General features: G+C 35.4%; 1 protein-coding gene across 2 annotated transcripts; it reads right to left on the bottom strand.

Annotated features, from left to right (window-relative positions):
- Positions 1 to 5,633: 5,633 nt before the first annotated feature.
- On the bottom strand, positions 5,634 to 10,778 carry LOC127813307 (eukaryotic initiation factor 4A-14). 2 transcript variants are annotated; one of them, XM_052354226.1, is made up of 6 exons: positions 10,605 to 10,778; positions 9,366 to 9,435; positions 9,088 to 9,197; positions 8,202 to 8,632; positions 6,169 to 6,823; positions 5,634 to 5,874 (listed from the first exon to the last, which is right to left on the bottom strand). In XM_052354226.1, the coding sequence occupies exons 2-5, from the start codon at positions 9,431 to 9,433 to the stop codon at positions 6,188 to 6,190; spliced, it is 1,245 nt and encodes a 414-aa protein (XP_052210186.1). In that variant the 5' UTR covers positions 9,434 to 9,435; positions 10,605 to 10,778; the 3' UTR covers positions 5,634 to 5,874; positions 6,169 to 6,187. The 2 variants fall into 2 exon arrangements, with proteins under 2 accessions (XP_052210186.1, XP_052210185.1); XM_052354225.1 differs by lacking the exon at positions 5,634 to 5,874 and having other exon boundaries at positions 5,876 to 6,823.
- Positions 10,779 to 12,973: the final 2,195 nt, after the last annotated feature.

Below are 12,973 nucleotides of genomic sequence, written 5' to 3'. Positions count from 1 at the left end.
GTGTACATAATTTATTAGTTATTGAGTATATTGATAAATTTATCTAAGGCACACTTACAAGGATATTGTCAAGGGGTTGAAGTTGACATAACATAAGTCTTGCTCCATCCATAACCTCTAAGGTCAATCCATTTAATTTTGGACCCAGACTAAGTCTATTTGGTCTAAATTTAATTTTTAAGTGAATTGGATATGCATTGAATATGTATTAGACTTATTTGCACTTGTCCTCTAAATTTCTAACTTAAGTTTGAACACAGACTAAGTCCATTTGGTCCAAATCTGATTTTTAAGTGGATTGAATATGGGTCGGCTTAATAGGTTTACAAATTTCTATTAGACTTATTTGCACTTGTCCTCTGAATTTTTAAGTAGACTAAGAGGCTGTTTGGCTTACCGGTTTGACTGCTTATACGCTATACAAGCAGTGTATAAGCTATGCAGCGTTTAATCCTTAAACGTTTGGCTTGAATAATTGCTTAAACGCTACATGGCTGAAACGCTGTTATAACAACGTTTTGGAGAAGTTGGTATCCCCATCTTTGGCAAAAAAAAAGCTGCTAAGTTGATCGAGAAAACTACCATTCTACTCTCAGAAACTCTCCTCCCATCATCATCTTCAAGTTCCCTCTCTTCTGCTCAGATCTGCAGCTGCTGCCGTCGCCAGCTGATCCGTCACCAGTTGATCCGTCGCCCAGCGCCGTCGACCCTCCATCGCTGCGGCCGCCTCCTCCCCAATCGATGCAACTGGTGAGTATATATATATTATATATACATATATATTGTATATATATATTGATGGTAATATTTTTTAAGAAAAAAATAAAAGATGTAATATATATTGTAGTAATATATTTTTTAATAAATATGTATAATTCATCTAACAGTTAGAAATTAATTTATAATTTTTTTGTAAAAAATAAAATTTTTATAAATTTTATTTGTATTATTTAACATCATGTCTATTTTAGTCTTTTTGTCAAATTTAAACAACTTATCAGCTTTTACAAACCAAACATATAACTATTAACTGACAACTTACAAGCATATTTTTCCAAACACATTATCAATTTAAACACTAGACAACTTTTATACTAACAACTACCCCACTTAAAAGCTCTACTAAAAAACGTTAAGCCAAACAACCTCTAAGTCCACTTGTTTGCACTTGTCTTGTAGACTTTTAATTTTCAACTCTATCAAATCATCACCACCCCATTTGACAAGTTAACATTGCCTCGCTTCTCCATCTCGATTGCTCTCTATGAATTGTCCATCAAATGTCAATTTCTCTCCTTTACTTTCCTTTTATCGTGTCTTTTGGTTCCTTTCTTGCCTTCCCTCATTGATGGAAAGACATAGAAGAAGTGGTATTAACAAAGAAATCTCAATCTGTTGAAGACTTGATCAACATTAACATTAATGTTATAGATCATAATCTGCTTCATATTCATAAGATCTAATCCTATAATATGAGTCTAACCTTACTCTTATTCTCTTCTTGTGGTTAAGTTTTGTAGACGTTAGTTTAACACTCCATCATTTATTTATATTATATGCAAAAGTTAGGTTAAAATATTGTAAATAAATAAACTTTGATCTATTATTACCTCAATTCACTTTTAAACTACACTTTAAACAAAATAAAAAGATAATTAAAATTTTATGTAAAATACCATACTCAAAACTAAAAATTACAATTTCTTATTTAAGACATACAGAATGTGGTTGAACAACCACTACCACTATATATATATATATATATATATGCAAATTATGAAATTTCATTCATGTGCAATTATGGGGCAATGGGGCACCCTTCAAGCACGCCGAGGGACAATGGGATTTGGATTGAAAGCCACTTTTTGTCCCATTGCTCCTCTCCTCATGCTCATGGCATATGCGCAACCAATACGAGTATTTTGAACTGAATTATTATAAAATTAAACCCAAAAAAAAGCTACTAGAAAACCATGTATTATTCTCATCATAATTTGAAGTCAGTATCAACATTGAAAAATATCGTAATGGTGAGAGAATTCACGGAACACATTACACACACGTTTAGAGCCACCACATCCACATCCACATCCACATCCACATCCACGTCCACGTCCACATCCAAGCCATCCTGTCCACACATCATTTTCATGATTTCTTTCTTTGAAACTAAAATTCGCTTGCAACCTATAACTATGATTCCCCCATCAATCTTATAAGCTATGATTTTCCAAAATTGGAGTCAATAATTTCATACCCAAAACTTTCCACATTCATTTAATAATCATATAGCCGAATGGTAAAAAGTCCCCGAGGCCGAGGGATCAAAATTGGGCACCATTTAGGTTTGTGACTCGCGAGCCGTTCGACCCAACTTGAGCAAGGCAGCTTCGCGCTTGGTAACGCGTGGAATATCGGCCACATCCACGGGGGCGCCCGACAAACAATAGCAGTAGTGGTCTGCGGCTGTAAGGGCTTTGGGCGAGGGAGGGTTTTGGTCACAAGAGACTTTGATTTTGCACAAAAACGAAAAGAGAAATGAGGGTTTATACAATAAAGAAGATAACCAGCGCAATGAACAGTGGCACCATTGAGATCAAGACCAATAACATCAAAGAAGAAAAATGACAAAGCCCCCAAGGAGGAGATACGCTGGAAGTGGAATCACCAAGAGCCACGAAGTTTAACTCAGAAGATTAAAGATGGTGGGAATGAACCAAATCAGAGAACAAGACCCCCTAACATCTCAAAACCGAAAGCAACGTAAAAATCAAATCCTCAATCGCAAACATACCTGGAAGTAACAACAATGTCAATATCGAACACAACATAGCCGACCAACAAAACAAAAATCACAAGCCTCGACCTGACTCAACTGAGATTTCAAAATCTCAGGATGCAGGAAAGAGATAATACTGAGACAGAGAGAGAACCCACAATCTTTGGCTGCGTTATCTTTATTATTTTTAATTGATTTTGAATTTTTAATTTTTTAAAACGTGTTTATTTTATTATTTTTAAAAATAAAAATAATATATATATATATATTTATAAAAACCCAAAAGTGATTTCAGCCAAAACACTCAAAATGCAGGAAACACCTAACGAGTCCCCCCTCCCCTCACCATCTCGCACAAACTTGCATCTCTCCTCTCTTATCTCATTTCTCCCTTCTGCCATCGATCACTACTGTCACCACTATCGATCGTGTCCTGTCGCTCTCTTACTGGTTTTGTCTCATCTTTTCTCTTTCCTTCTTTTGTTAATTTTTGAGTATATTGGTAAATAGACCTTTAGGTGTCGAGTTATTGCCTCTGATCATCAGAAACCATCGACCATGGTAGCCGATGGCAATTGACAATGCGTATATAAACGGGTAGGTCGAACGTTTAGATCTAAAAAGATTTGACCGTTGGATCTTGTTGGTTTTTGAATATGTTAGTTGATAGGCCCTTGGATGTCGAGTGGTTGTCTTTGATGAACAAAAATCATCGGCCATGACAAAACATTTTTCACTTGTAGTCAAAAATTAAAAATTAGATCTACAAAAATTCAAATGTTAAATTTGGTCTATTTTTATATATACCCCTTGACTTGAAGTTTCAAATGATATGCTTTAATTGTGTGAATTTCCAACAGACAATAGTCGCCGACGACGGAGAAGACGCAAGGCGTCAAAGAAGAAGAAGAAAAGAGAAAAAAAGAAAAAAAAAATATTATTAAATTTTAAAAATAAAATTATATATTTATTTAAAATTTAAAAAATATAATATATCTATATTAAAATTAAAAATATAAGATAATATATAGTATATTATTAAATGTATACTAATAATTTATTGATCAAATTTATTGTTTTATTTCAATAGTAAAATTTTATTAAAAAAATTTAATTTTATTATTTAATAATTAAATTTATTAAATAAAATATATTAAAAAATAATCTTTAAAATTTTAAAATAAATGCGTTTTTTAATTTAAATAAAAAATAATTTTTTAAAATGATAAAAAATAAATAAATTTTTTAAAATTTTAAAACAAATACTCAAAATATAAAATTAAAAATAAATTCAAAATTCAAAACTGAAAAACACCTTCCATTCTCCAAAACAGCAAAACCCTGATGGTGAACACAAAATGGCTGGTTAATTTGTTCTAACATAATATATAGTATATATAATTGTTATATGTAATATATACTATGAAAAGCAAAAATATATATATACATATAATATATATTTATTTATAATTTTAATCAAGTTGGTTCATGAAGCAAACGTTACAAATATATCATGTATTGAGTGAGTTCGACTTAGCTATTAAACAAGTCATATTTTTTAATTTGTGTTTGGCTCGTTTGATTCATAAACCTAACCTATCATGTTAGTTAACATCGAGCACGCTTCCAATGAGCTTATTTAATACACACCCAAGATAAGAAAATTTTTTACAACCAAAGACGCATGATTCAAATCTCCAAGGACAAGCCTACACAAATTTCTATATGCTTATCTAATGCAAATGATTTGTAAACTATTACACACATCTAAACTTATTCAATATACAGCCAAAGATGTAGTGGCTATGAATTCTTATCATTGGGGAAAAAAGAGAAAAGCCAGTGCCCCCACATCTTCGACTTTCCGGAGTCATCATAATGCATTTCCCTGATAGAATGGAGTCCTAGGGATTGACCAAGATGTGCATCATGAACTTGGTTGTCAGTAGGTCCAATTGGGTTGAGAAAATGAAACAAGATTCCATCCTAGCCGACGCCTTGTGCTTAGACCAGGAAATGTTTCAATACATTTGATGCAGAACAAACCATTTTGGCAACAAAACCAATGCGCCCACAAATCAGTGGAACAACAAAGTAATGGAGTTTTCTCCCGTGCTATTTTAAGCAGCACAGAGACAATGTCAACAAACTCCAACCAAAATCAAGAAACAAGCCTCACAGAGATTGAGAAACATATAAAAATGGAAATTCAAAAGCATTTTATGCAGTGAGGGTTCCTACATGGGATATGATGATATTATAATGTCGCACACCACCTTTACCGGTTCATTTATGCTAGGATGATCCAAAAATATAAAATCTAAATTGGATGTATGAACTATACAAGAGATCCCCAAGGGGAAGCTGTAACCAAAACCTCATCATCAACCGCAGAGTAAAAGATTTGAAGGATTTAGATGCTCAAACATTAAGTCTACATACACTCAACTATAACGTGAATAAAAATTATCAACAAGAATACACTCAACTATATCACAAAACTAATTGACAAGTAAGAATATGATTAAGCAAGTAGAATTCCTAAACAAAGGACTAAACTGATCAAAACCAGTCATTCAGTATGTACTGAATACTTATACTGTCCAACTACTACTTGTTACTTACCCCTGCTGACAAGTCATGACTAGTCATTTTCTGCATTTTATCATACAAATTTCTACTAACATAAAACAAGAAACCCTTTGTTAGCCCATCAAATTCAGGAGCTGGGTGGAGGGACAGGGAGATATCATTGCATAGAAAAAGCAGTTTCTTATTTCATATGCCTATTCCCGGCTGGATTTCTTGGCCATACCAAATTTATGAAGCTCATAAAACAACAATCAGGCATCAATAGAAATGCAACCTGCACCCATCACCTCAACACACCACCAACTACAATTGAAACTTTTAAACAAGAATCCTTGATGTACAAGTTGATTAGCTCAGTCGTGGTCAAAATAAGTTTGAATGCCAGACTGAACTAGAAACAACAAATAAAAGGTGGCCAAAAATGGTGAGAACAGTGCAAAAATCAAGATGAAATAAAACTTATTAAGGGCCAAGAATGGTGAGAACAGTGCAACTCCAACCTCCTGAAATGAAGAACAGATGCAAAATTTAACATCCATTCTCATACACAAGCTTAAAAGGAGATACAAGTCAATAATGTCAGATCGAACAACATCCACATTTAGGAGTTATTTTAGGAACTTACAACAAAAAAGCAAACCAACAAAATTTCTGACTAGCGCACACAAATTGGGAACAACCAGTTTCCTATGAAAACCATAGGGCCCTTAACTCCCAAGTATAAGTCTCGTACATGTTTAAGGTGATAACCTTAAGGAACAATATGACCATAACTTGCAAATAAAAAAACAATTTACCTCAACAAGGGAAAAGCCCTCAAAGGAGATCAGCAACATTTGCAGGGAGCTCCTCAATTACAACATTATAGAACCTTTGGATGTCAAACAGCATCCTCTCATCATCCCTGGTCACAAAGTTGATGGCGACACCCTTCCTCCCAAACCGACCACTACGTCCAATTCTGTGCAGGTAGTTCTCTGGCTGGGTGGGAAGATCATAATTGATCACCAAAGAAACTTGCTGCACATCAATACCACGAGCCAAAAGATCAGTGGTGATAAGCACACGTGAAGAGCCAGACCTGAACTCCCGCATGATAATATCTCTCGTGTTCTGGTCCATGTCTCCATGGGTTGCAGAGACTGTATGATCACGGCTGCGCATTTTGTCAGTGAGCCAGTCAACCTTGCGACGAGTGTTAACAAAGATTACACTTTGGGTTATGGCCAATGTTTCATAAAGATCACAAAGTGTCTCAAGCTTCCATTCTTCCTTTTCAACATTCACATAAAATTGCTTGATACCCTCAAGGGTAAGTTCATCACGTTTCACCAGAATCCTCACAGGTTTATTCATGAATTTCCTAGTTATCTCAAGGGCCTCAGGCGGCATTGTGGCAGAGAACACCCCTACCTGGATTTTTGGAGGCAGCAACTGGAAAATATCATAGATCTGACACGAACAAACATTTTGAAATTAGACAGACATTTCAGTGCCAAAGGCTTCAACTGAAACTTAAATGACCATACGAGCACAATTTAGGTGTAACATCAGCTCAAACCAAGACCACACATAATAAATCAAATATGAACCTAAAAGTTCCAAACCAGTGTTTTGAAAAGTGCTAATCGCAGAAAGCCTGTGGGCTTAATCACGAAGCGCGTGCTTAAGCAAAGTGATGCATATAGTGCTAATCGCAGAAAGCCTGTGGAGCTTAAGCACAAAGCGCACACTTAAGCAAAGTGATGCGCATAAACTTTAATAAGCATAAAAAGTACAAACTATTAAAAAGCAATCATTAAAAAAAAAAAACTAAATAAAAATGAGGGCTACCAATTTAACAAAAGATGAGATACCATTTTTCACTAATATTTTATACCAGTTCCCAAGTTCAAGCAACCATCTGCTGGTCCTGATGTTACTTGAAAGACAAACTAGTCTGTACTCAGTTGAAAGGATCTGAATATGCTAAGGCTTTTTTTTAATTTTTTTTTTTTTTGGAGTCTCTTTTTGTTTTTTTTTTTTTCTTAAGTTTGGCAAAAAAACCCATTTTATTTCATTAACACAATTTATACAAAGGATTGGATTGAAGAATAAGGAAAAAAAAATCATCCCTAATTTACAACATTCCCCAATTAATCAACCCCTTATTTGCAACAATCCCTAACTGACAACAATCAGCAATCAATCATCAACCCCCTAATTTACAGGTAATTTGGAATCAATCATCAATCCCTAATCTACAGCAATTAGAAATAAATTAGCAATCCCATATTTACACCTAATTGCATATTTCCTTGAATATTTTTTCCTTGGTCAATACAACTGAGTCTTCTTTTTTTTTAAACAAATGTATATATGATTTTACTTAGGTCTTTCTAAGATCTGATAATAGCTTCTTTTGGGTAAGGATTCCATACAAGCAGCCACACTATTGCCAAAAATTAAACAAATCAAATCATTCATATTGTTTGATTAAAAAAAGTGTATTTTGGAAGCGCGCTTTATTGTGATTCGGAGCTCAGGTAAAAGCGCAACTTAAGCACACCTAAAGACGCTGAGCTTCACACAAAAAAAAACCCCAAGCATGCTGAGCTTCGCGCTTTGCACTTAAAACGTGCTGAAGTGCGCTTTTTTAAACACTGTTCCAAACTGTCTCCAACCTACAACAGGCACATAATTGATGAGAGATTGTTCTTTATCTACAAAGCTGCCAATACATTAACTGAAAAGGCAAACTAGGTCACCCAGTAAAATTACAGCATGCCCAAACAGACAAAAATGACCACAAACCAACAATAAAACTTGCAAAACAACAAAAATTAAGAACCTGATCTTTAAAACCTCGTGAAAGCATTTCATCTGCTTCGTCAAGCACAAACATTTTGATGTAGTCAGGACGAAGTGACTGTCTCCGCAACATGTCAAATACTCGACCAGGAGTACCAACAACAACATGAACACCACTTGAAAGAATGCGCTGATCTTCACGAACACTGGTCCCTCCAACACAAGCATGGACCTTCACGCCGAGATAATCTCCCAGTGCCCGCATGACCTTTTCAATTTGTTGAGCAAGTTCACGAGTAGGTGCCAGAACTAATGCTTGGCATTCGACTAAGCTATAATCAAGCTGCTGTAGAATACCGGAGCAGAAAGTAGCAGTTTTGCCAGTTCCAGACTGTGCTTGTTGAATAACATCAAGTCCTTTGCAGAAAGGAACAATCCCCCTTTGCTGAATTGCGGAGGGCTTCTCAAAACCTTTTGGGGGAAAAACAAAATACAACTTTCAGCTCTTCATGATGCCAGAATGGATAACCAAATCCCAAGCAAGAATTACACTGCAGTGTATCGTGATGCTAGGTTGCCTAAATCTACAAATAGACAGCCTACCAATTTTTGACCTATATGACTAAACCCATGTTAGTCTGTTTTACTTTTTGATTTGTGATAACTGATAAGTGGATGAGTACAAGTACCAAATTAATAGCTAATGCCCTAGATAGAGCAGGCAGGCTATAAATTGCAGGAAGTAGAAAAGACCCAATTAGGTTCTTAAGATCTGACAGGACAGTATCAATGTTTGCCCTGGACACAGTCCCTAACCCCTGGACATGGGCCCTAAAGCATTCCATGAAACATATAAAACCTTATTTCAAGTTCCTTCTTCGCGTGAAGAAGGGAGAAAAAGAAAAGGAAAAATAAAAGAAGAATACCATAGGCATATATGCCCCTCAGGAGATTTTCTTGTAGGCCCATTGCATCAAAGCTATCGTAGACTTCATCATATGAAGTGAAGAATTCTTCTCCATCAGTAGTACCAAGTCTGGCCACCAATTGAAGAAACCAAAGATGAGTATTAGTGATCCAAAAGAAGGACAAAGAGAAGAAGTTAACATATTATGATAACTAGAATAGAGGAACAAGAAGCAAAATCATCTAATTGCCAGTGAAGCCACCATGAATATTCATGAATCAAATGAAAGAAACTCACAATTCATTCATTTTGGCATCATATTGACGAGCATCAAATTGAGAACCTTCAGGAGCCAAGCCAGCCATGCCTGCAATAATAAGAAACTTGCTATTTATAAGAGAATCCAAATCAATCTCTTTGCTCAAGGATAGGTTGAACCACCATGGAAATTAACTGAGACGATATTCATATGATAATTATGATAGAAATCCAAAATAGGCCTCTGCAACCTAAATGAAGCATCAGGGACTTCCTTGTATTTTTATCCCCAAGCACCAAAGGCATATCCAATGTAAAGCTACATCCATTAATCAATTTAAGTGACAAGAGTTTGAAGACAAAACAATTGGAAACCATAATTTTCACATTTATAGATGGATTGGGACCATAACATAAACATATAATAGAACTTGCAATCCAAATTTACCACATAAAAGTGCCAACCCAACAAACTTAGCTTCCTAAAAGGCAAAATAATAATTTAGAATACGCTAAAAGGGTACCTATATTAACAAGCTAAAGGATTAAAACTCTATACATTTGTTAAATTATTGCTCACCAACTCATCTTAAAGCTTCAATATACTTAGAACAAACAACAGAGTTAGATTTAGACAATTAGGCATATTTAGCCGGTGACCAACAAAGTCTAGGCACATGGGAGGCAAAATAGCCCACTAAGACAATGTACCTATCCTGCAAATCACGTCGTATACTGACGTATATCAGAATAACCAGTGACTTTTACTATATCTCACCTCGTAACTCGTTAAGACATCTATCTAATGCATTATCTTACTTAACAACCCCCCACCCCCCTGGAAAGAAAAATCATTCCCTTAAATCTAACACAACTAGCCTACTGGAGCACGCAGAGCCCTCCTCCCCTACACCAAACCCTTTCACCATACGAAGACCTAGAACATTATTATCTAGGAGATTTGCAGTCTTCACACAAATCTAGAAACTGATTACAAGCACACAAAGCACAACTTTCACAGAACGAAAAATCAGAAAATTTAGACCGAAGCGAGGCAGTAAAGGGAAAGAAAATGAACAGTCAGATAGCAGAACAAATCAGATCTCCAATCGAAACGATAACCGAATCAGGGAGCTCAAACTGGCGAGTATCATCAACGATCGTAGCGCAAACAGAACATAGAGAGACAGAGACAGAGAGCAACAAAAAGAATCGAACTACACGATATCAGCAGGAACAGGCGAAAAAGGGAAAGTTGAAACACGATAGCAACGATACCCGATGACAGTGAAAGCGGAGCTGAAGAAGAGGGAAAGAGAGGGCGCAACAACGATCGATTGGATTTGTGCTTGGGGCTAGGGTTTTCCCAAACTCCTCGGATCTAAGCCGCGGAGTCGAGGAACAGAGCGGAGAGACTGGGAAGAAAGCAATTGGAATAATACTGGCGATAAACCTACCGGAGATATATTATATATATATATATATCACATATCACATATTACATGTCATCTACGTGGGAATTGAGATGGCTTCAATCCTCACGCTTTTCCAGTTCTGCCCCTGCTGCCATCCATACTACGTCGTTTCAAGCACAAAAACATGAACGATGTGGACAGTTGCAACATTATCGAATGTAGTTTATAATCGAATGTAGTTTATAGGGTATTGATAGGTTGGGGTAAACTTTATGATTGAACCCAATTCATCCGATTACTTCTTAAAGTCTAAATAATAAAAATTTGACATTTACTCAATAATGATTATATGTAATTAGAATTGAGAATAGAATACTATTTAGACTTTAAATGTTTTTATTGTATCTTATTTTAATACAATTAGAATTAATTTTATGATTTTATAATGTTATTTGACAATGTCTAAAGAATGTTACCATGGGTAAAAGTGAATCATATATTCTCTCATTTTTTTTATTTTAATATAAAACTTCTATCTAAAGGGAAAAAATTATCTCCCTCTCTTTCTATGAAACATTTGTCCAAATAAAAAAAATTATCATCCTCCTCTTCCCTTCTCTTCCCTTTTGTGTGATAAAACTCGACAATAAATATTTAAGAGTTTGAAGTCATATATGCTAATAAATTAAACAATTAGGTATGCTTCTTTAATTAAAAAAATATATTAGTCTGAGAATACTTATACATATGTTCCTACTTTTTATCTTGGCTGTGGCTAATTTTATTTTGCAGAACATGATAATGAAGATTTCAAATGAGTTTGGTCATTTTCTTTTTTCTCTCCATTCATTAGTGAAATTTCTTTAGAAATTTGTCTGTTTTGGGGTGCCATTTCTGCTTTCTCGTCTGATTGGTCCGCACAAGAGACTTTTGATTTGACGCCGATGCTTTCTCTCCTTCAGTTTTATTTTATTTAGGTTTAGGCCACCCCTTATTATTGGATTGTGTGTGTGGTTTTATTTTTATTTTTATTTTTTTTTGGTCCCCAAGATGTTCTAGAACAACTTGGCCCCCAATTCTTCTAGAAATACTTGGTCTCCAAACACTTCTTGATTGGCTTGGTCTCCAAGTTTGGTGGGTGCCTATATATATTGGTGTGAAGTTTTCCATTATTCACAAGCTCTCACATTATTATATCTTCTCAAGTTTTATCTCTCATATCGAGTTCTTTTCTTTGAGCTTTGGAAGAGTTTGGTATTCTCAAGTTTTTCATCATTGAGAGTGAGCCCGTCTTGAGTTCTGCTAGTTCCGGTTGTTCGTAGCTGCCGTTCACCGGAGAGATCGTTTCATCCTGCTGAGATAGTCACCGTAGTCTGCTTGCCGCCGGTGCAGGACGCTAACTATCTTCAGGACAGCGCAAAGCGCGACTCGACCTACTTTTGTTCCTGCCTCTTTCACGATCCAGAAGTTTGTTCCTGATTCCTTGTCGTTCCAGCTGGGAGCAGTGCTGTTCAACCATTTTATCTGATTTACTGTTTTAGTCTGATAACCTCTGTTGTTGTTCATTTAATTATAAACTTTTGTTACCGTGAATATCAGTTGTTATAATAGTGGTCAAGTATATAATATATGTTTCTTGTATCGTAGCCGGTTAGAACTACTTTCTTGTATCAAGCAAGTTATTTTTGTATTACGTACGCATCTATACTCTCTGTATCCCTAACACTTATATCACCAATCACAAACCATTTAAGTGTTGAATTTTTTTTATCACCAGGCAAATTGATAGGAAAATTTGTCGAACAAAGGTTAAAAGATCAAAATATTTTTATTTATTTTAAAAATTTACGAATTTTTTTACATGACTAGACAAATTGATAAGGAGATTTATCGAATAAGGGTTAAAAGATCAAAATACTCTCGTTCATTTTGAAAAATTACAAAGTGGGCCACTATCATACTCTCTCTTCTCTCCTTTTCCATGGCCACGATGCTACCATCGATCGTTAACTGTCCTTCACCTCACCGACTATCGATGCATCCTTCGACAGTCGACAAGGCAGTAAGGCAATGGAAACGAGGCGATGAGATGATGGTAATGAGGTGGCGAGACGACGGGCAATTGGCGGTCGTATCGTAGCTATGGAAAGGAAAAGAAGAGAAAACATCACAATAACTCACTTTATAAATTTATAAAGTAAACGAGAGTATTTTGATCTTTTAATTCTCGTT

Source organism: Diospyros lotus, chromosome 11 (assembly GCF_014633365.1).
Source record: "Diospyros lotus cultivar Yz01 chromosome 11, ASM1463336v1, whole genome shotgun sequence".
NCBI classification, from domain to species: Eukaryota; Viridiplantae; Streptophyta; class Magnoliopsida; order Ericales; family Ebenaceae; genus Diospyros; species Diospyros lotus.
This window is presented reverse-complemented; position numbering and strand designations above follow the sequence as displayed.